Source organism: Megalops cyprinoides, chromosome 23 (genome assembly GCF_013368585.1).
Source record: "Megalops cyprinoides isolate fMegCyp1 chromosome 23, fMegCyp1.pri, whole genome shotgun sequence".
NCBI lineage: Eukaryota > Metazoa > Chordata > Actinopteri > Elopiformes > Megalopidae > Megalops > Megalops cyprinoides.
The window spans coordinates 10635169-10657292 of NC_050605.1; the positions used below are offsets into that span (position 1 = coordinate 10635169).

The 22124-nt window shown below is 39.4% G+C and overlaps 3 protein-coding genes across 5 annotated transcripts in view; all 3 read right to left on the bottom strand.

The window, feature by feature from the left end:
• LOC118770139 (potassium voltage-gated channel subfamily C member 2-like) overlaps positions 1 to 6995 on the bottom strand; it is a 53039-nt gene extending 46044 nt beyond the window's left edge. For all 3 annotated transcript variants that reach the window (XM_036517607.1, XM_036517606.1, XM_036517605.1), the window contains exon 1: positions 5334 to 6995. In XM_036517607.1, coding sequence (XP_036373500.1) covers positions 5334 to 5894 — 561 coding nt within the window. In that variant the 5' untranslated portion in view covers positions 5895 to 6995. The remainder of the gene's footprint in view (positions 1 to 5333) is intronic.
• Positions 6996 to 13682: 6687 nt separating this feature from the next.
• Positions 13683 to 15368, bottom strand: LOC118770682 (hemagglutinin/amebocyte aggregation factor-like). Its single transcript, XM_036518442.1, has 5 exons — positions 15311 to 15368; positions 15012 to 15087; positions 14699 to 14887; positions 14227 to 14379; positions 13683 to 13783 (listed from the first exon to the last, which is right to left on the bottom strand). The coding sequence occupies exons 1-5, from the start codon at positions 15366 to 15368 to the stop codon at positions 13738 to 13740; spliced, it is 522 nt and encodes a 173-aa protein (XP_036374335.1). The 3' UTR covers positions 13683 to 13737.
• A 2242-nt stretch (positions 15369 to 17610) lies between these two features.
• LOC118770521 (coiled-coil domain-containing protein 107-like) lies at positions 17611 to 21910 on the bottom strand. Its single transcript, XM_036518246.1, has 6 exons — positions 21649 to 21910; positions 21051 to 21271; positions 20584 to 20656; positions 20370 to 20460; positions 20043 to 20152; positions 17611 to 19040 (listed from the first exon to the last, which is right to left on the bottom strand). Exons 1-6 carry the CDS (start codon positions 21785 to 21787, stop codon positions 18736 to 18738), a joined length of 939 nt encoding a protein of 312 aa, XP_036374139.1. The 5' UTR covers positions 21788 to 21910; the 3' UTR covers positions 17611 to 18735.
• Between the last annotated feature and the right edge of the window lie 214 nt (positions 21911 to 22124).

The following is a 22124-nucleotide window of genomic DNA, read 5'->3' on the forward strand; positions in this document are numbered from 1 at the left end:
ACAAGAGTTTTTCATAAGAGATTTCTATGCCATTGACCTGACAACAAACAGAGCTAGTGAAAGCAGACTTATGGTGTGTCTATGGTGCAATGAATGCTTTAACTATTGTTACAACATTGGTCTAAAAACAAAGAATATGGACACCCTACTGTCTCTCAGCAAAAATGTTTAAGCTTGCCTTTGAGATTTACTGCACATTCTTAACTAGATTTGTTGATGTCTCATTTTCACCATCACATTTTTTAATGGATAAACACAGAACAAGCCTGTAATTGGTTTACATTCGTGGTGAGCTTTGTGACTTTAGTTTGTCTTTGATGGACTTGATTTTTGCATCAAAATGCACGGGCCTTCGGTTGGAGTTATTTGGCTTTAGAAGAAGTCCCTTTGAGATCATTTTAAACTTACTTCAATGCACTGACAAAAAAGGATAAATATTTCTGAGCAATATTCCACAGGCATATTCCCAGCTATATTTTTCCAAAGTGTTTTTGATCCCGGGATAGTTATTTACTCATGTTTTTGTAAGGCACAAGAAGAACTTATGCCATTAATTTGTTTATACATGGAGTTATTATCCCATGATTGCATATGTATGAAGCCTGTATGCTCAAGCAGGGAAAAAGCACCTTCCTTCTCTGAACTACAGTTAATGTATGGTTTAATGGATACCTAATGAAAAAAGTTTGGTTTGTGGGTGTGAAAAAGCATGGAAACTACAGGCCTATTGTACAATTAGACACAAATGCTCTGAAACTCACTACTCAAAACTATTACCTTCGAGACTAAAGAATACCCTTACAGGGTCAAAGCAGTACTTTCAAAAAGGGATGCTCACTGAATATGCCCTGAAGATTGAAGCAAGAATGATTGATTGGCAGTATATTGAAATGGCTGGCAATGGTTGCAGACATCCAGTAGTAGGCTGTCACTGCCCAGAGCCATTCTGACTGGCCTCTTCAGAGCGTCTTATCAAGCCGGCAGCTGCTGTCCATTTTCTTAATAATTGTTAATTAAGCACTGTTATAATTCAGCCATTGCACTTTTTTCCTTATTTTAATGCAAGCACAGTATGTGCAACAGAGCAGTGTAAACAGTGGATGCTCAACGGACACCAACAATGTAGGCTTGAATAGTTGTACATGAGGGCACTCCATCTATTTTAGTTTTTTTTTTTCATTTGGCAGACAACTTATAAAACGTGCATTCAACAGCATTAAGCATTAGGCAAGCAGCCATAACAATAATGAATCAGTAGAACCATCCTTGTAATATAATGCCATTGTAGGAAGCTTTGCGACAAATTAATAAGTGCTTTCGTAAGGCCAATATCTATACACTACTACCCCTGATTTCAAGCCACCAAGCCACTTGTATCACCATAAAGTGTTTACCACTAAGTATTTTCTGTTGCAAACGTTCATATCGCCAGAAGGCTTTTCCCTTAAATTCTTCAACCACGATCATGTGATCATCATTACTAAGCTTTTACTACAGTGTTAGGAAGGGAAGGGGTCAGAGATTGAGGAACTGAGATGTAGTCTGAAGGCTGTGCCTCAAGATGGACAATGATCGTCACTGTCCTAACTCTTGCAGGGAGCTCATTCCACCATTTAGGGACCAGAGTAAAGACAGGATGTAATCGAAATTTATCCAAGCCATAACAGGTAGCCAATGTAGAGAGATGAGGAGGGGGTGTGACATGATAGTATTCTGACAGGTTGTAGATTACTGGAGCTGCAGCAGTTTGAAATAGTTGGAGAGGCTTGATGGCAGTTGCAGGGAGGCCATTTTAACTCATATATTTATGCTAAATCCCAAACGGTTGTGTAATGGTTAAAAAAGTCATAACAATAGTTTGGCAACATTCAAGACCCATTTGGGTCCAGCTTCGCAGTCTAACGATAAAAAACACCCATCAATGCAGCACACAATGAGTTATAAAGGGAAGTTCATGGCTGAATAAGTTCCTGAGATCGCATGGTTTCATGGACCGGGCAGTTCCAATGAAAACAGGAAGGCACGAACGAGATGCTGCCATGACAACAAGCACAGCCTGCCGAGGTAGCATCTTTGAACGTGCGGAGACACCCAACAGCAACCGGTTTAACCTCTTAAGTGGCAAAGCAGGCTAGATCTCTCCAGTGTATGACTGAAAACAAATCCGCAGAATTGAAAAAGGAAGTATCAGGCGCCAAAGAAAGAAGGGTTTACCGTCACAGCATAGTGAACTGCAGCAGGGACAAAAGAAAAAACGACAGTTTACATTTGCAACAGTGCACAAGGACAGATTCTGGCAGGAGGAAAGGCAGCGCAGACATCAATGTAAAACTCCCCTGATGCATAATTAAGCAAGGGGTGAATACTAGCTGCCTGCAATGAATCAGAATTTCTCTCCCATTGCAGTCTGATTTCTGAGCTTTCAGTTATGGCAAGACAATTGATCCTCTGAAGCCTGTGTGTTGGGTTTAAGCATGTAAGACATTATAATTTTATGCTTTAATTAAAAATCTTTCCAGATTTAACTATTTTAGTGAACCAGTCTCCATCCTGATGTTTGGTTCCCAAACCACATACTAATAATAAATAATATCTGTTTCATTCTGGAGACAAGCTATGTGGGTCACGCCAGAAAACTGAACCAATTGATCATTTTTAGGTCAAACGAAATGATTTCCTTTGCAACACCTTCGCAATACAAAGTTGTGCTAGCATTATCCTTCTTAAGTATCAAATATCTTTCTTAGCAAAGAACTTGACTTTGCATGTAACTGATTCACAGGCAACAATCAAGATCATATTGTGGCAGATGTAAAAGACCCAAAAGTGTTGTCAGGGTGGCAATTTCATTGTGTCTTTCTGCAATGCAACCAACCTGGTGACAAATCATGAAATAACAGTGGGTGACTAAGAGAGAGGCTGAGAGAGAAAACACACCAAGAGAGAGCAGGTCATTATCCATGACAGCTGAAGGCATAACAATGTAATGGGTGACAGATTATATCAGATCTGTTGGTTATTGAGAAGCTGAACAGCATGGCGCCAGAGGTTACTGAATGGGTGGCTGAGGCAGCCCGGCCCTATAGTTTTAAAAGATGTGGTTTTACAATCTAAGCAATTTAAACAGAGGGTATTGGAAATCAGATATCTCTCTAAATATTTGTAGCATTCTGTTTATCTAGGGAGGGGGATGTGAGTGACTCGTGGCTATTAGGTTACTTTTAGTTTTAGAACAGTGGGTGTTCTCAATCACTCCTCGTATTCACTCCCCTTACACAGGCTGTTTTTGTTTAAACAAGGCCAATTTGTTCTACTCCTGCCCCAGGTCCCCTAAGTCCACAATACAGCGCTGTGCCAATTTGATTACAGCTATTAAACACGCAAGCAAAGTAGGTACACAGCGTGGTCACCATCAACAATGTCATGATTCAGTTTTTTTTTGAATGGGTAGTGGCTCATTCAGGAAATGCAGCTATCATTTCCTGTTTTTTTTATAATATCCAGCTTAAAACTGAGAGTCCACAGAGAAGATTCAGATGGATAGCAGAACATGTTTGAATGAGCACAGCTGACCCGCATTTCCACAAAACCCAGATAGGTCTTGTTTTGTGTAGGAGTTTAGTTCATCATTCATAATTTGTGATTTGTAATGACGGACGACATCAAGGAAAGAAGCAAATACTAAAAAATGAATATTTCTGAGTGCAGAGCTCTTTCTCAGTGAGGCAGGTCACACCCCCAGCCCCACCTCTTTAAACGTGTAGATTACAGACAAGGCACTGCGTTAGATGGCTTGAACAATTAATTATTGACTGGGTCAACTGCCTGGTACAAAATTATGTTTTTTTTTTTTTTTTTACATTTTTCCCTAAATAGAGTGGAATCTTTCGTCTTCCTTGGCTGAGCCAAACCTTGATATCGTGAAATATCAGCATGAGAAAGGTAACTTTATCCCGTGATGTTTAGGGAGATATTAAGGGTACACCAGCACTGTCTACTTGAGAGCCACAGGGTTCCCTTCTTCATTGACCTGTTGTTCTAGGCATCAATAAATAACACAGCTTCACAAAGGCACAACCACATAAAATACTTAAAATTCTGTATCTAAAACCCTCATGGTCATGAATCTCCAGGACGAGAAGCAGACACCGCACAGATCCCCCCAGGAAATTGTCGCAGTGCCTACCCTGGGAAAAGAGGCTTCTATAGGCTGTGTGTAAATGGGGGAGCTACAGTTAGCAGATTTTTCAGTATTAAGGTCCATATGGACAACTGCACTAAAAGGCTAAACAGTAAACTGCCGTAGCCTCATGCCACTCTGTTCTCCTGATTGCCAATGTAAGGGCTATATATTTCCCATTACCAAGACAGCTGAGCTCCAGCCAGCCTGCAGAAAGATGAACACTGGGAACCGGGGCGTTGGAGAAAAAAAAAAATGAGTGGAAGAAAAGATGTATTTGCAGCTGGTGCTCTTGGCTCTTTCGAGGTCTAGGTGGTAGTTGAGAGGTTGTATTTTTCCATGTACCATCCATGTCAAAGCAATACAAAAAATATGTACTGCCATTTAGCACAGTCAGTGGACATCTGCGGAGTGACCTTGATCAAGTCCAGCCATATGTCAGTGCTCCAAAGGTAACTTGTCTGATGTTGTGACAAACAGAACCAACCTACAGTTTTATTTTCTAATCTTTCTATTTATTTGCTCTGATCATCCGTTCTTAAAGACATATCTATGTATAATTGGAAATAAATGCAATTATGCAACTACTTTACTTGCTTAATTAATAAAACAAAACAATACAATACTCTTAATTGCATTCGCCAGATTTGGAATTAATGTGTATATTTTTTTCATCCTAGGTTTTATTTCGAAATACCACCTACAGTCCATTCAAAGAAACCCCACCCCCTCCGTTACTGCCACCTCCAAAACAGGTTTCCATAACAACCTCCGATTCAAAATCTAAACTTCTATTTATAGACATATTGCCTCAGACTACATTTCGGAGAGGAGACCGGTTCATTAATTTTAGTGGCACATTTTTATGTCTCTATTTCACAAAATTGTTTATTATTTCACCTTAACAAAGGACAACTGTCATTCTTAATTCCCTGGAAGATGCATTAATTTTAGCTCCCAAAATCTTAACAACTTAAACTTCTTTGTAAATCTTTCTATATCTGTAGGGGTGGAGTAGTTTCTTACAGAGGTTGGATAACAACGATGTGCACAATATATGTTGTATGAGGATAGAGGAACTTCCCGTTGCTTAAGCGCTCCATTTTATTTTACATTTCACCAGGTGCTTTTTAATCACACCAGCGCGGCTTACCCTTGCGGCTCTGGAAGAATAGGGATCCTCAAATAGATTCCAAATCACCGGTTGCCACTTTTTCCACAGGCTGACACTGCCGTCGGCGGACACCACGTCCTCAATGCCCAACCTTTTATTAACCTCTTCGTCCTCTCCGTCTCCATTGTCCACGTTTATGTCAAACACGTCGAGCGCCTCTTCTGCGTCCCGGTGCTGCCGGTAGGTCATCCAGCAGCACGGCTCCACGTCGGTCTCGTCGATGCCCCAGAAGGACAACTCTTCCTCGAAGAGCGGACCGCAGACATCTGCCGGGCAGTGAAGTTTGCCGGTCCGGTAGTAGTTGAGCACGTAGGCGAAAACGCCCGGGTGTCGGTCGAAGAAGTATTCGTTGTTCTTGGGGTTGAACTCGATGAAGCCGGGGACTTGTTGCAGCTGGTCCAGCACGGACCCCGGGTCCGCCTCGGAGGCTAGGAGAGCCAGACGCGTGCCGGGCAAGGTCTTCAACGTGTTCCTGTACGTTTCGTGCCTGGTCCCCCCAACGTTGAGGATTATCCTCTCATTGTCATCGATCTTGCCCATCGCTCTGGGTAAGACATGACTCGCTAAAAGAGAGTAAGTAATCGTGCATTTAAAAAAGTAACGTCAAGTACAGTGACCACACCGAGCGAGATCACAAATCCACAATACCTCCCAAAATCGTTCGAGGAGAGATACTTTCAATAGGGAAATCTCTCTCTCTTGGCGCTTTGCGAACGTGTTAAGCTAAAGCATCTTTGTCGGTGATTAAAGACAAGGAACACGCAATCCCGTCTAAGCGAGTCGTCTAAACCTCCGGCTCCTTGCGAGCGTGCAGCGCATGTTTTCTTTGAGCACCTTCCTTTACCTCAGCGCTGACCATCCGGACAGGAGAAGTCAAACGGAATGACAGCTCCTTTCACTGTTGATCTGTCACCTTCGGCTTTATACCCTTGGGATTTCGCCAGCACAAGCCTCTGAATATCAGACTAATCTCATTCATTCCGTTCCTCAAATGTGCTTCTTTTTCCCCGAAATAGCGTCAAGGGCACACCCTTTATTCTCTCCCTCACTCATCGGCATGCGTTGTTGCTTCAAAAGCTCAGTGAAACGGGGGGAACGTCTTTTCAGTCCATGCTGTATCACTCAAGGTCGCAGATGAGCTTTTTAATCAACTATTAATAGTACTTTATTCAGTGCCTGCTGCATCCATAATACAACTGTTGATAATTCCAGAGTACAAAATGCTCGCGTGTATTTATACTTTGCACGCGCTCTTATTCTCAACAGGTCAGGCAACAACAGAAACGGTTCTCCTAAAAATACTCACTTTGTCTTATCTTACCGCCATTTATATTTTAGTAAGACCAAACAGCTTGGCTTCCGCATTATTTTAGAGGAATTCGGTGTATTGGTGTGTGCCCCACCATCCAGCCTGATCAGCGCGAGGGAGCTGTCCTTTCAGCACGCGCGCTATTAGATTTCTGTCACGTGAAAGCACTTAACTTCAATGGAAACACAATACCACAAACCATCTGGGATCACGCTTTCCAAGGGTGCGTTTTCTTTTCTAAAACTAACTTTATTTCTCTGCAGCACTATGAACGATTTTCCTTGTAGGGACCGCGGTAAAAGCTGTTCCCCATTTATCCGCTGTTGCTTTTGTTGGAGCCCCACTGTCTCCAGTCTTATTCATAAATGGAGCGCTACGCGACAGGGTTACCCCGCTCGCGAGGTTTTCCTAAGCCAATTTCTTCTTCCGTTGTCTTCAGCGCTCTGTTCATGGTGAAGGGTTAGGGTCTCTAGCAGAATGCTTGTTTTTATTGGGTTTACTTCTTTTGCTAAAAAATCTTGACGTCCAACGGTAGTCATAGATGTCAGTAATTTGGACTAACACATAGAGAATCAATTACAGTGCATTTGCACAGTAAAAATTGAGGTTTTGGTTTTATGAACAGGCTGTTCAGTCATCCTTTAAATTCATTTACAGTTAATTTGAGATTAGTTTGGTGGTCTAATACAGCTTGAGGTAATTTAATGGTTAATTATTTACTCCATATGAAAACACCAAAATCTCATTATGTGGCCTACATATTCACAATGAATACCCTGAGGTAGTAGCCTAGAAATATGCCATACTGTGATCAAAAAGTTTAATTAATCCATGATCGTCATTTGCAAGGGGCTAATTGTTCTTTGATTCAATTTGCTGCGTTTCAGGAATCTGAAATTAAACTTTAAAGTACCAAGTGTGACAAAGCCATTTTAACCCATATTGTAATAAAAAATGTAAAAACTCTCGAAGTTACACTGTGTGAAGTGATGGTGCAGTGCAGTGGTTGAGGAGCCGAGTCTGTAATCTGAAAGTTCCTGGTTTGATTCTGAGGTTCAGCACTGCTTTTGTACCCTTCAGCAAGATATGTAAACTGAACTAACCTTTCCTCACTAACCTACTACTATCATTGTTTAGAAGATAAGCAACCATTTCTTTTAGATGTCCACACAGAATGTTGTCCTCATGAATTTAAAAATAACTTCCACAGTGCACAGTTGTGACAGTAATTTGATTAAACTTTGACCATCTGTCTCTGAGGGGACAGCCGCTTAACTTCCCTTGACATGTTTTACAGAAAGCTTGTTCCACTAAAATTAGTTGAATATCATATCTTTTGAAAGCATTTATTTATCTACATATTAAAAAGTAAACATTAGCTCATTTCAGAATGTGCTTTTAATGAGTTGTTATTGACACAGCTGTGAGATAACTGTTTTATGAAAAGCACTTTGTGTGGTTCCCAGCAAATGCAAAATATCAATGACTAGAGGCTATTTGTAAAAAGGGGTGGTACACTGGTAATAATACATAAAAAAAACAATAAACAGTAGAGAAGGAGTAATTAACAAACTAAATCCATATTCCACCATAGGTCACATCTGGACATTTCTTATTGTCTCTCAGCCTGTTATATTCAGGGAATGAAGAAAAGCTTTGTCATCTTTTTTATTAGATGTATATCAGTGTGTCCCAGAAATACTGGATCTTTGAATTATAGACTATCAATGTTTTTCTTGCCGTAGATTAACTGATGTGAAATGTATGGAGTGTGACATGTACATGTAACCAGAAGTCATATGGAGTGCATACAAAGCATTATGGGAAAAATCCAAGATTGAGACAGGAAAAATCTAAGGGAGAGGTGCATATCCGTAGCAGTGTATGCCTCACTGCTAAGCATTAATGGGGTGACCACCTGCACGCCACCAGGTTCACACTGCCCATACGGCTTACAGGTCTTTTCCCACTATCAGATACTCTACCTATGGATTGCATTTAACAGCAGAGAGAAATACCATTGGGAGAAACCATTTTCTCCTGTTACTCTTTCCTGAAGATCACTGGCTAAAAATAGACAGCTCAGACACCGTGTCAGATGGCTGATCTTTATCGAGAGGCAAGCGCAAATAGTTCATGAAGATAAAAACACAAAGAATAAGATGTGGTAAAATTAAATAAAGACTATGGTTATTATATGGAAAACACACTCAATATAATTCAACCATCTACAATATGAGAAAGGCTTTCCTGTCTGTTTACAGTAGAGTACATATCCTGCAGATTGGAAAAAACTATCATGGCTGCAAGCTTCCAGCACCAGCAATGTCTGTACCAAGCATGTTTTAAAAAGTAGATAAAAACTTGCAGATGTGTACAAATACAGGTGCATTTTGTAACTTAACCCAATATAACTGCTCATTTGCAAACTAGCTACCAAACAAAAATAAGGATCTTAAAAACTCTGGATGAAATAGCCAGCCAATAAATCAATAGACAAACATTGCAAATGTAGTTAGCTAGTTACTTAATAATTAAACTAATGGACTAGATAGTCAACTCATATTCTTGTGAGTAAATGGGAAATAATTTTACATGGGTGTGCACATTTAGCATGTACAATACTGTAAATCTCTCTGATTTTCTGTGACTGCATATCACCAGTGCTGGGCAGCCACATAGAAATGCCTATTCCTGCCATATCCCCAAGGCATATTTGATGACTTTCAGGCTGGTAATAGGCACAGGCAGGAGGGGAATGTACTTATGTTACTCCATGGCAGAGGCCAGCACATATCTTCTGTCTGCCCTGGTAGCCTTAACGCTCTTGCCCAGAGACAGCTGGAGGCGGTGTCAGTTCCACCTGGCAATTTGCATCTATCCAGCTGAGAAAGGCCACAAGACCATATCTACTTGGGCATGCATTTATACAGGGTATCCGTTTGAGTGGCCTCCTTAATTCAAGAACAAGTCCACCTGTCCACGTCTTTTTGTTTTGTTTTTCAGTGATATTTTGAATGCAACAATAGTGTCATTGGACAGAGAAATCCTCTCTAAAGCTGTAATTTTAGCCTTTACAGTGTACTAAAATGTCTTGTGAAGGCTGGGCCCTGTGTTGGGTTAATGTAGCTGTGTAAAAGTTGATAATGTGATAAGACACTGTATGAGGGTCAATGTAAGGAAGCATTAGCAGGGTAGTTTCAATTGAGTGAAATGTCTAATAGTTGTTTATTGTATTAATGTAAAGATAAGATGAATGTTATGTTTAAAAACAAAATTTTAAAAATTCAAACAAAATAAATTTGGCTACCGTTATACTATTTTGTGAGACAGAACCAAGGCAGTTTTAACTGGTACTTTTTTAAAAAATTTTGCTTTAATTTTTCTTCAACAATCTTGTCATGAGGCATTACCTTTGACTATACTTTATATACTGCTTTTAAACCAAGGGCATTGGCCAGCAATCTTGCATGCATCTTGGGTGTTATACTGGGTGATCTACGCCAATGATTCTTAATAAATGTAATATGTTAGGAAAAGTCCCATTTGGGCAAAACTGGCCAAAGCTTTATTACTGCTACATTATCATTACATAAGACTACAACTGAAAATGTTAGACTTTACATTTTTTACTTGCATTCAGACAGGTAAAATTCAAACAGCTTGAGTCAGAATCCATTTTCCAATTGGACAGCAGGCTCCTCCCTGTTAGATCTGAGCAGAGAAAACTGAGAAGTAATCAGGGGTCTGTTGTGTCACAGCTTGTTTTGACTGCAGAAATTTGGCCCTGCCCGAGCTAGGCAACATGTGCCTAAAAATCTATGCACTGTCAGCTGTAACGTGTTTTTTTTTTTCTTCTTCTTTTTTTATTCCCAGTGTTTACATTTACTTCATCCCATGCAACCCTCTCCTAATTTTATCTGGGCTGTTTCTCCTGAACTTCCCAGTGGACATGCTGGGAAATCTTGCTGACATTTAAGTCTTTCCACAACCACGCATCGATAATTCTCCCTGCATTTCCAGCCGGAAATCCCAAAGCTGCATTTCGTCTCGTGTTCGGCTTTCTTTCTGTCCCTGCTCTGTGCACATCTTTTACTTTAGATGGTGTGCTTTCTGCTTTTCTGAGACAGGAACACAGCGGGGTATACTGGATGCATTCAGGAAGGACTGAGTTTTTGTACTACTCTTTTAATACTACAAGCATTTTTACTGATGTTGCTAAGTGTTTTTGGCAATGCTGGGTCAATCTAAGGTGGAGTTCCCCGTCAACAGCTGGCAGAGGTATGTCATGGTGTTTCCAGTGTGTAACCAGACAGTTGAGGGATTGAACCCTGCGTGGATTGCTGCTGTTATCTTTGAACAATGTACTGCTACCTCATAGCATGAATGACTATGTAGCGCTATGAATGGATTATATGTAGATTCTAAGAGAGCTCATTAGAGCCAGGATCAGAGTGCCTGTGAAGATAACGAGTGTGGTAATAACAATAATGAAAAATAATGTGGTTGTATTGTATCAAGTCTGGGGGTAAACTCACTCCAGTTGAGTCACCCTAATAATGTAGTGAGCTCTGGTGAGTTCTGATCTTCAAAGATGTAACAGGTTTTTTTTATTTCCAATTTAATTACAACTCTGGGTATCAAGATGGGGCTAAGACGTGTGTGCCGCCTCGGAAGGCCTGCCCTGATACGAGCAGAGCAGACATGCTGGTTTCCTGAGAAGGTGTGTTCCCTGCATCTCCAGCCGCTGAGCAGTCTCTCTGAACGATCAGATCAGACAGGAATGTAAAAATAGAAATCTCCCAGCTCCCGCTCTCCGCCGAGCAGATTCCCCCCCTGTTCCCCACGTTGCCTTTCATTCGAGCTACTGTTGCATGTCTGTTGCGTGTCATCACGGCGCCACACGCCACCGGAGGCCCCGGTCCTTTCATTGCCTTGTCTAGTTTTCCAGCGCTGCGATTTTCCTGTGGGGGCTTTCCTAAAAACACACAGTAAGATGTGGCACACGGAAGTACAGAACACTGGAGATGGTGCAGACAGCCGTTCCTGTCAAAACGTTGCTGTGTCAGTGGATGTCTCTGATAAATAGTTGCTGAGGGCATTATGGAAAAACTTGGCTACCCACATAAAGGATGGGAAATTTTGTAATTTGATGAAAGACTTTAACTGAACCCAATGGAGAGTGAGTTATCAGATTTAAAATGATATAAAACTTATTGTTTCTATGAGTAGGTATATATTCTGGTAAAATGAAAACTGTCAGTTGACTGCCTCTTCTTTCAATCATATAATACAAGTAGTGGTATCTTCCATTATATACCTATGCCGGTCCATTTAAACTTACTATGCTGGTAGTGGAATGCATTGTGCTTATTGTTTATGTAATTCCTTCCTGTACTTAAACCTCTGTGTAGTTTCTGGCTTCATCTGTCAGGGGAGTGAAAGCTACCCTGCCCCTATCTTTACTACTATCTTTATACAGTATATAAGATAACACAATGAAGTTCTTAGTTCACTTGTTCTCCTGACTGAACTGTTGTTCAGCTCAGTCGTCAAGTCATGTATCAGTATATAAATGCAGCCCATTAATCTGAGGCAATTCTCCATCCATCAAAAGGCCAGATGTGAAGGAAAGATCACTTACCAAATCCTATTTTATGTGTAGTTTGCATTGCTTAAATTCAGTATTGCTAAAAGGCCTTTATGGTTGAAGAAGACTAAAGCCATAGTCACGGAGCCCCAGCAGGAATCACAAGTCAAAAATCTGAAGCCCCATTCCATGAAAGACGATGAACCTCTGTGCATCATTATTCATAGAATAAACTGTGAAACTGGATTATATTCATGATTAGTACACTAACATAATATAAATGATAAGACAGTGTTACCGAGTCTACTTCTGCAGGGCTACAGTACAGGAAGTTGGCTTTCTACTCAAATCCTTCATTGGAAACGATACTCTCCATTACACAGTCACTTCAGGAGAGTTGGAAAAGCTGCTGGAGTCTGGCCCTCCTGGATCAGGACTGGGTGACCCTGTTAAACGTTTATAATACTGTGGGTCCTGAGAGCCCTAGACTTGCTGGTCTTGCTTGGTCTTACAAAATGTTGACGTATGAACAGATAACAGTGATTAATTCAGCAATTGTCTCCATTGTTATAGAAATTTACAGTGTTTTAAAATTCACCTAATAAAGTGTTTGTGCTGTGCTGGTAAGGGGCAGAGCTCATAATTCAAATTGATAACAACAAAAACATAATATGACATGTTAAATGACATTGCTTGATATTGTATTTTTAACTAATGAACTTGTAAACCAATGACAGAAAATATGATGGCTGGTTAACAAATAAAAAAATGTAAAGCCAAAATAATTACTTTGGGGATAGAGTTACAAAACCAAACACACCACCCCAATGCATACCGATTCTGGATTCTTCATTTGTTTTCATGGTTGAATGTGCTTACTTGGCCATACAGCGTGATTAACTACACTGTAAATGGCTATCCATAGTATTACAGTAGTATTTAGAGTAGAAAAATTATGTTGAATGCTTGTGAAACTGTATGTGAATGGTAGAGTAAGAAAGAAATGGTTTCGATGTCTTTGACTGTAGCACCATCTGCTGCACAGTTTGCTAATTGCATTAAACAAAAACAACCAATATTTTTTACTTGCCTGATTTGTTTTGTTTTACTTGATTTTTTTTTTATTTTACTTTTCTTTAAATATGTACACAAAAGTAATTCAGCCCTTCATTTTAGGTTTAGCTTCCATCTGTCATGTCCTCATCTATGGACATCATTGAATACAGTCATGGAAATAACATTTAGAGGCAGACTAGTTTGTGCATGAATAGGCCAATTAAAATAGCTTGTTACTTGTAATAGGTATTGCTGCAGGTGTTCTGTTGAGGAGAGTCAAAGTGTGATCTCAGTTACTAATACGATTTTACCTTCAAAATAAAATAAACTTGATAGATATGCCAATTCTCTTTATTTGTCTTTTTTTCTTAATTCTTATTAATTGCACTATTTCAGATGTTGATAGTACTCATTTTTCCAGCATGGAATCAGCATGGCTGTCTTGAGCAGTACATATACTGCCAACGGCGATCTCTGAAAACACACAAGACAAAGTATTAGTGTGACACAGACCCAGGGTTGGACTGTCAGAGGAGACTGTACATCCTTTCATGTTATATAAATCCACAAAAATACCGACATGTACTTCATGTTTTTCGCCCTCTGTCAGTCTTCATTTCACTTCAGATAATCTGTACTTTGTTCTTAATGTTGAATAGTGAATTAAGAATATGCGCAGCCATTGGTTATAATGTGGCTTCATGGCTCACAATTACAAAAGACCTGCCTTGTGAGTCTTGCTTGTGAAGTGCCTTGAGCTGCTACAGGGAATCAGTTATGTTTCTTAACAATAAGAGTTCATCAGTCACTGAAATGAATAGAACACAGAATATACACTGACAGTAATGCTTGCTTACTAAGTCAAACTTCCTCCTACTTGTGTAGACATAGTGAGACAAACAAAACTAACTACTTACTCATGCTTATTTTCATGGTAGCTTGAAACTCCAACAAGGTAGTTCATGTGTGGAACATACCAAGTGAATTCCTCATCAAAGTTGTTCACATGTGGTGTCCACTGGCAGTGAGAATTACAGTACTTGTAGTCTCGGCAGCAATAGAATTTCCATCTTTAATGCAGTAGAGAAAAATAGAAGAATTAAGAGTCTCTCTCTATCTACTCTATCATTCTGTCTCTCTCCTCACAAACATACTATGAATACACACAAACACAAAAACACAAACATTTGTTCTCTTCAAGGAAATAACCCGTTGATCGGATGTTCTCATAAAAACATAACTGCTTGGAAAACAAACACTTTATGATTTGAGAAGAGTCAGTGTATTGTATACTCTATTACATTTGCAGTACAGACATGGCATCGTGTCAGTATCTTAAGTTAAAGCACTATTAGTCTTTGTCACAATATGAAAACCCCTGGAACAAACCTTCGATCCTCATGCTTGTTTTCATGGTAGCTTTCCATTCCTGACATTACATAATTGTCTGGACAGCTATATGATAAGTATTCATCAAAATAATTAGCATACGGAGACCAGAAACATTGTGGAGAGGACTCAAAGGTGTCTTTGCAACTGAAATCCCAGATACGATCTTCATGGTGGTTGTCATGTTTGCTGGAAACAATAGACAAACGGTCCAAATTAGACATAATTCAATGTCATGATGATGATCTCAGTGATGATTCTAATATGCTAAATTAATTTTGCAGATGTGACAAAAGAAATGTAAATGTCTTACCTGACTATCTTAGAGATTGAGGATAATGAAGGACAGGCAAAAGATAAAACATGGTCGTACTCATTTTGCCAGCGTTCTGTTAGTAAGAAAAAGCAAGTCTATGAATGTATTCAAAGCAAAACCATATTTTCACACACACACACACACACACATATGTTTCTGTGCATAAGTGCTTCTGCTGATAAACTCTAAAACAAAGGGAGAAATACTCTTTTTTCTAATGAAATGGCAAATATATTATAGGAAAACTGCAATGTGTGGATATAATTATTTGAGAATGTCCATATGATCCTGCTCACCTTGTCCATTGACTTGAAGTCCAGCAAATAGACACAAAAGGAAACGTATTTTATCCATGACTGGTCAGAAAAAGGGGCCACCACATCCACATACTCACTCATCCACATATATATACTTTTGGAAGAAATGTGATAGTGGCCAAGGCTGCTGTTATCAGGCCTTTTTATAAACATGGGTAATTATTTTATTGGTACAGGTGTTGTTATTTCTGTCCACATATGTTAGCTTCTCAGGTAAAATAACCATTCACGGCTTACTGAACAGGAATCAGTGAAAAATGCAAAACCTGTATGCTTGCAGCTTGTAAAGTGCTGAAAAGAGAAACTGTCATCACTCCTAGGATCTGGTACACTACACACCCACACCCAAGGTGATTAGCCAAGGTACGATTTCAGCGTAGATTTGCCAAGGTTCACCAAAAATCACTACAGACTTGCAAGGGGAGTTAAATGGGGTATATGAAGTTATGACATGTGCTAGGCATTGGGCTAAATTGGTGAGCTGAATGTCACTCTGTTGGTAATTTAAAATTCAGAACTTTTTTCTCTTAATTAAACTTACATCCACAATCTAAGGCAAACTCTAAAATAACAGTAATTTGAGCAATAAGAGTATAGGCAACTTCAAAGCAAGTTTGCAGTAATAATCTTTAACAGAGATATTTAAACAGCTCCATTAAACACTTGATTTGACCACATGATGTACCTTTCTTGATTTTAAATGATTGGTTAAAGGCAACAGCAGGTAAAACATTTCTAAAATGTATATATTTTTAATCAAATACCCCTTAAGTCTAAACATTTATGAGTTTTGACTGGACTTTCCTCCAAATATTAAACTTTGTGCCACCTAAGGTACCCTTAAGTGAACTTTACAGGTGTTACAAATCTCTTGTATTTAGGTATTATCAAAAATCCTGGCACACGTTTATGGCTATCGCTGCTGTTGGAGACTAAAGTCCCACCATATTTTAACTTCTTCAGTCATACACAACATGGCACATTCAGGTTTTCATACAGAACCTTTTATTCATATAGTTAAATAATCCAAATATAATCCTACTTATCCATTCCTAAAAAAACTGAAATTATGCTGGTATAGTATAAATACAATTATATGGTATAACTGTGCAAAGAATCTCATGTAGGCTAATTTGTTTTGTAGTCTCTGTATCTAGGTTTGCTTACTAATTAACGTGATATTTTTTATCATAATGTCTTTCCTTCTGATGTATTGTATTGTATTGAGATGTATTGTTTGTCAACACTAGTTTTGACATATAATTGAGTCCTTTCTCTTTGACCTGATCGGCAGCTTTGGTCAAATCTTCTGTGCACCTGTGTCCACAGTCAGCAAAAGATAAGCTCTTTATATAACTCCTGTGTAAGCATGAAATAACACCTGCTGCAACATGAAAAATATTTGTATATAAAATATCAAGATACCAAATGCCTTAACTTAGTGATTCTTGGTTTCATTATAAAAAACACCTACCAATAGTGAATTTACCTGAATTAAGTTAATAATTTCTGCTTTTTTTCTCCAGTATTAACAAGACATATAAAAACATTACATATGTGTTCACCAATGGCTTGGAGCTTTCAATAAATATATTGCATCTAATTACCAGAAACATCAAATGTCAAGCATCTATATAAAACAGCAGATATAATGTTGATACTAAGAAGGATTGTGATGCAATGAATAATTAGAGCCTTTTTATTTTAAATCAAGAACAACAGAATGACTGAACTTAAACAGAAAAAAATACTGTGTATAATGCTGGAGCACATGAACGTACAAACCAATCAGTCCAAATCAAAGGACTGATGAAATATATTTGGGAAATGCTCTTCTCAATGTGAAGTGCTGCCCGCATCTTAGCAAGTGTACGTGGTCATTGATATGATGGCATGTGGCATGGCCAATGATATGTGTAGGGCAAGAATGCATTTCTCTATACATCTGCCTTTCATTCAGTTGTTATATAAGAAGTTATCTGGGGTTCATTTTCATTCTAGCAAGGCTGACTAACCTTACTACAGCAGTGTGCTCTCACATACATTCTACACATCAGTAAACATGGTCTCCAGCCTGTTCACCTCAAATGTCTTTATACGTTCAAATATGTGTAAGAGAGAATGGTACCCCATCAAGCCTTTTCCCCCTTTAGGTACTGGCTGTGAAATTACAAACAATACGGCATATAAAACTTGGTTTTTTGTTTGATTAGTGTATTATGAGTACACTCAAGTACAACTACTCAGGTAAAGTTACTCAGAACAAACACCTTTGCGTTTCATAATTTATTTTCAGTAAGGCAAGGAGTGTTCACTCAGTCTTTCATAACAGAGTTTGCTTCCCATAATTCCACAGTGTTCACACATATATATATATATAATCTACAATGCACATCATGAGACAAGTAAAGGCAATACCGAACACATCACATAAAGCATACAGACAAGCAAATATGCATTTGCAGATGTCAAGAGATTCAAAAAGCAAGTCTGCTCTTCTTGGTTATTCCTCGTGCATGTTTCAGGATTACAAAAACTGTAAGGCAGCCACTTGCCTGATGGCTAATTTAAGACTTTACTCTTTGAGTAATTTTAAAACAACAGGCATGTTCAGTTGACATTGTTTATACCAGGAAAAGAATAAAGTACATAAATTATCATTCTTCACCTAGTCCTCTTTGTCATCTTCAGTCCAAGCGCTGTATTTGCAAATGCCACCAAGTAGCAATATTTTGATAGCTGCTCACAATAATGTCTTATGCTACTGGCTTGTCAAGCAGTTTCTATGTGTATTATGTACACGTTCCTTCTGCTTGGTATGTTCCTCTGGATAAGCACATCAACCAAATAAATATTAGCTTAATGCAATGCAGACATTGCAGTTTTAGCTTCTGAGATGCAGACCTCTTAGTGTCATAATTCTGAAATGTATAATAGGTCTGTTATGCCTTCTCTACTCATAAACAGCAGATAAGGTTAGTTGTTTGCCTGAAATAAAAATTAATGGTAATTAAATCGATACCAAACTTGTCAAACAGTGACAGCATGCAATATATAGGACTATGTTTGTACTGTGTATGTACATGCCAAAAGGGGCTCTTAGCATTGCAGTCATAGATACTTGCAAAGTTTTTAGGATATGTATTATGTATGTTTCATCTTATTTTAACCCTACTTTGCTGGATGACAGTATTTCATAGGCAATGTTTATACCTGTAATAAAAAAACATTCACAATTCATATGAATACACCACAATAAGATGGCCACACAAAATAATGTGCTGAACAAAAACTCTTGCACTCGGCAGTCTTGCAATGACGATAAGGAAGTGTTTGGTAACAGGGTGCAGCGCCAGTGACAATGAAAAAATAAATAGAAATTCAGATTTGATTAAAAATATTGTTCATTCTGGTCTGTTGCGTCGTCTCAGCCCAGTTACCGGCATCTCTTCTGAGAGTCTCCCAACATCCTCAATGTTTGTTTCTGAGGACTCATCCAAGGAGGACGTGTGGGTGACCCTGTCACCATCTTCCTCCTCCTCTTCCTCGTCCTCCACGCTTTGCTCTTGAGGAGATTCCTCTTCGCCCTCTGCCACTCCCTGTCCACTGATGTTCTGCTCCTCCTCCTCCATCACTGGGGCTGTTGGCTGTGACTCCTGCGCTGTCAGGGACTCGATGAGGTCATCCAAATTCCTCTGACATGAGGGCTCTGAAAGGTCAATGGGTATGCGCGCGTTATGCTTTATTTCAATACTTCTTTTTTTTTGTTTACACATGTAAAAAGGATTACACATGTGCATGAAGGAAATTGTGCTTGTGGAGTCATTTGCCTCTCTGAAAACACCCACAATCCTTTTAGCCTAATTTAATCAACCTTGGAGCTCTATGGGTGGCTGAACATTTGTAACCTGAGACTGGAAAGAGTGACTGACTCCGAGAGTGGCCCGCAACCACACGGAACATTTTCCAGTAAAGGCAAACAACTAACAGGAGCACTGTGACATCATACAGACTGTACAGGGGAATATCCATATTTTCAGACAGCAGATGAGCATGATAATAGGTCATCTCTGGAAGACTTGTGTGTTGTGACACATTACAGGCCATGCCGGTGGCTGAATGGCTGGATTAGAACAGAGACCCCACACACTACACACTTTCTTCCCAGTTCCAGTCTTTGCTGAAGTCAACGGTCCTGTAATGAAACTTTACATTGCTAGGACAAAATTTTCAGTGTGAAGTTTATAGAGCTTGGTTCTTGTTACTGGGGAGAAAACTTGACTGGAACCAATGTGATGTACAAGCACACACCCTGGTGAGAGGGTATCATTCCACCTCAGGCCCTTTGCTCCCATCTATCTTGGTAATTTTATGTAAATAAAAATCATTTTAATTACTCCTGTCAATATTGCCCATAGGCTTGGATTTTTCTAATTCTTTTAATTCCCTTCCATATTGACTTTACTACTAGATAATTTGCATAGTTATTGTAACTGAAGCACTATTGTTTCTGTACAATAATTGTCATGAATTGTTCCATGCACTGGACACAAATATGATACATAGCAATCATACCAGTCAATCACAGCTATAAACACATTATTACAACAAAAAAATAACAGCATGATGAATAACAGTAATAACAACAATAACTATGGTTGCCAAGCATGCAGAGAGGGGGCTATATTTTTTAAGGTGGGCATAATAATACCTTCGAGGTTGATTGGAGGGCAGTCCATGCCCCTCTTTTTCATAAGGTGTCTGATACTCTGGAGCTGGGACATGATTTCATTCTTCTGTTCAAATGCCACTGACTTCACACTGGAGTGGGAATGACAAAAACAAATAATAATTAAAACTGAAAAGGCAGTCATTATCTGATCTGCCAGACCAGCTGGAGAGCATGCCATAAACCTCACACAGGTGATTCTTTAATTATGTCATCCTTTTTATATCACAACAGGTTTTGGTTAGCTTACCAGAAAAAGGAGGATGAATCAGTTTAGTTTCTATAGTTAAACGCGTTTTGACCACTCACCAGTTTGTTAGTGGATCCAGCTGAGTTAGTATTGAATTCAGCATCTTCTCTGTCTGCGCTAAACGTTGCTCCAGTTCGTTCAGCTGGTTTTCTGTGGAGAACAAACAATAGTGGTGAAACTCAATGGCACTGTGCAGACAATGCTTAGTGGGCAGCTACTGCAAATGGCTCACAGAGATAATGCAAATACAAAAATGAGAGCTGAGCACCACACCTGTCTCTATCGGCTTCTTTGCTCCTTTGACAGTCTTATCCTTTACAGCTTTAGTTTCCTCTTTTGATTTGATCTGCAGGCAGATGTAAACAGACTTGGCATTTACCTATACATAGCACTGTGCTGTAGGTTACTTGCATTGTTTCTTTGTTAAGGTGGTTAAGGAACTGGTATTGTAATCAGTGCTCGTCAGTTATGGTATGAAATCTGACCCAGTTGTGTATAATTAAGACTGTGTGCGTGTGTGTGTTATCCCAGGGAGTTTGCTGTGTGTGTGTGTGTGTGTGTGTGTGTACGAAAAATGACTGCCCTGTAAAAACCCCCAGTAAAGTATAATCCTCCATTGTGAATATTGTCCCTCATTTTTGTATTATTATGCATGTCATACAATTACCCATAAAATGGGCTCGCAAACATACACCACATAATCAATGTCACTCGGCTCAAGAAGAATCATAACCTGTTACCTTTATAAACTTGTATACTGCAAAGATCCCCACTCCGATGGCGTAGAGAGGCATGAGGGTAAACACGTATCCCTTGCTATTCGCTTTGTACTTTTCGCTTTTCATTTCTTGTTCCATCATTTTTCTCATTTGCTGCATATTGTCAAACGTCTGGCCTTTTGATCCTGGAGGATTTACGTTCATCTGATGTCCCCTTGGGCCTGGACTCAGACCTGGACCTACTGTAAACACACAAGCACGCGCGTACACGATGGTAGACGTGAGATCTTTATAGCAATTTTTAAATTATCACTGTCTTGACAGTATTGTTAGTTAGCCAGAAGCATTTCCGATCAGCTCATGCAACACTACATTGTTAAAACTGTAGTTTTCAATTTATTGCAGCAAATTAAATATAGCTACTAAGCTATTTTGATATTTTATATATAAATTGTTATGTGGCTCATGGTAGCTAACACAACATCATGCAACAGTTCACCCATGCGTCGGCTCCTTCCTCTCAAGATCACACACCGGTCCTCATTGACCGGGTTAGCAAAAGTATTTCTTTTTGTAACGAGCTATTTCACTCCACTGAAGCTTCCAGCTAGCTACTAACCTTTCCTGTTATAACGCGGATCGAACCCTCTTGTTTCCTTTGATCCAGCCCCGCCGCCAAACATTCTGGGGAAAACCACGAAAGCGAACAGCACAGCCGTGAAAGCGACCACAAGCTGCTGAGAGGATGACAGCACCATTATTTCAAGCCAAAACGTGACTCTACATGTAAGCAGTGTTATTATTCCTGTGTTGATTTCTTCTATGCTGAAAGTGTCCTGCTGAATCGCTTTTGCATGAGCAGCTGTCAAATCGTTTACACCATTCACTTCCTGTTGAAATAACCAATCATTAGCTATCTTGATGTAATGACGTTACGTTTAACGTTACGAGCGTCAAACAAATGGCGCGTACTGTCGGATTCACCCGAATATTGTCGAACCTGTACCGACTTGTTCAATGCCTGAAGTCTATATTAATTTAAGCAAAGCGATGCGTTTGATCTTTTGGAGACGATTTGATGAGTCATTGATTTAT

What these genes read in the sequence shown, in the direction of transcription:
- LOC118770682 (XM_036518442.1), bottom strand. Translation starts at nt 15,368, where the DNA reads ATGGATAAAATACGTTTCCTTTTGTGTCTATTTGCTGGACTTCAAGTC. An exon ending in ACTTCAAGTCAATGGACAAG is followed by an intron (nt 15,088 to 15,310) that starts GTGAGCAGGATC and finishes TCTTACTAACAG; the next exon opens with AACGCTGGCAAAATGAGTAC. An exon ending in TACCATGAAAATAAGCATGA is followed by an intron (nt 13,784 to 14,226) that starts GTAAGTAGTTAG and finishes GTGTGTTTTCAG; the next exon opens with AGATCGCCGTTGGCAGTATA.
- LOC118770521 (XM_036518246.1), bottom strand. Translation starts at nt 21,787, where the DNA reads ATGGTGCTGTCATCCTCTCAGCAGCTTGTGGTCGCTTTCACGGCTGTG. An exon ending in TCCGCGTTATAACAGGAAAG is followed by an intron (nt 21,272 to 21,648) that starts GTTAGTAGCTAG and finishes GTGTGTTTACAG; the next exon opens with TAGGTCCAGGTCTGAGTCCA. An exon ending in CCCTCCAATCAACCTCGAAG is followed by an intron (nt 19,041 to 20,042) that starts GTATTATTATGC and finishes TTGACCTTTCAG; the next exon opens with AGCCCTCATGTCAGAGGAAT.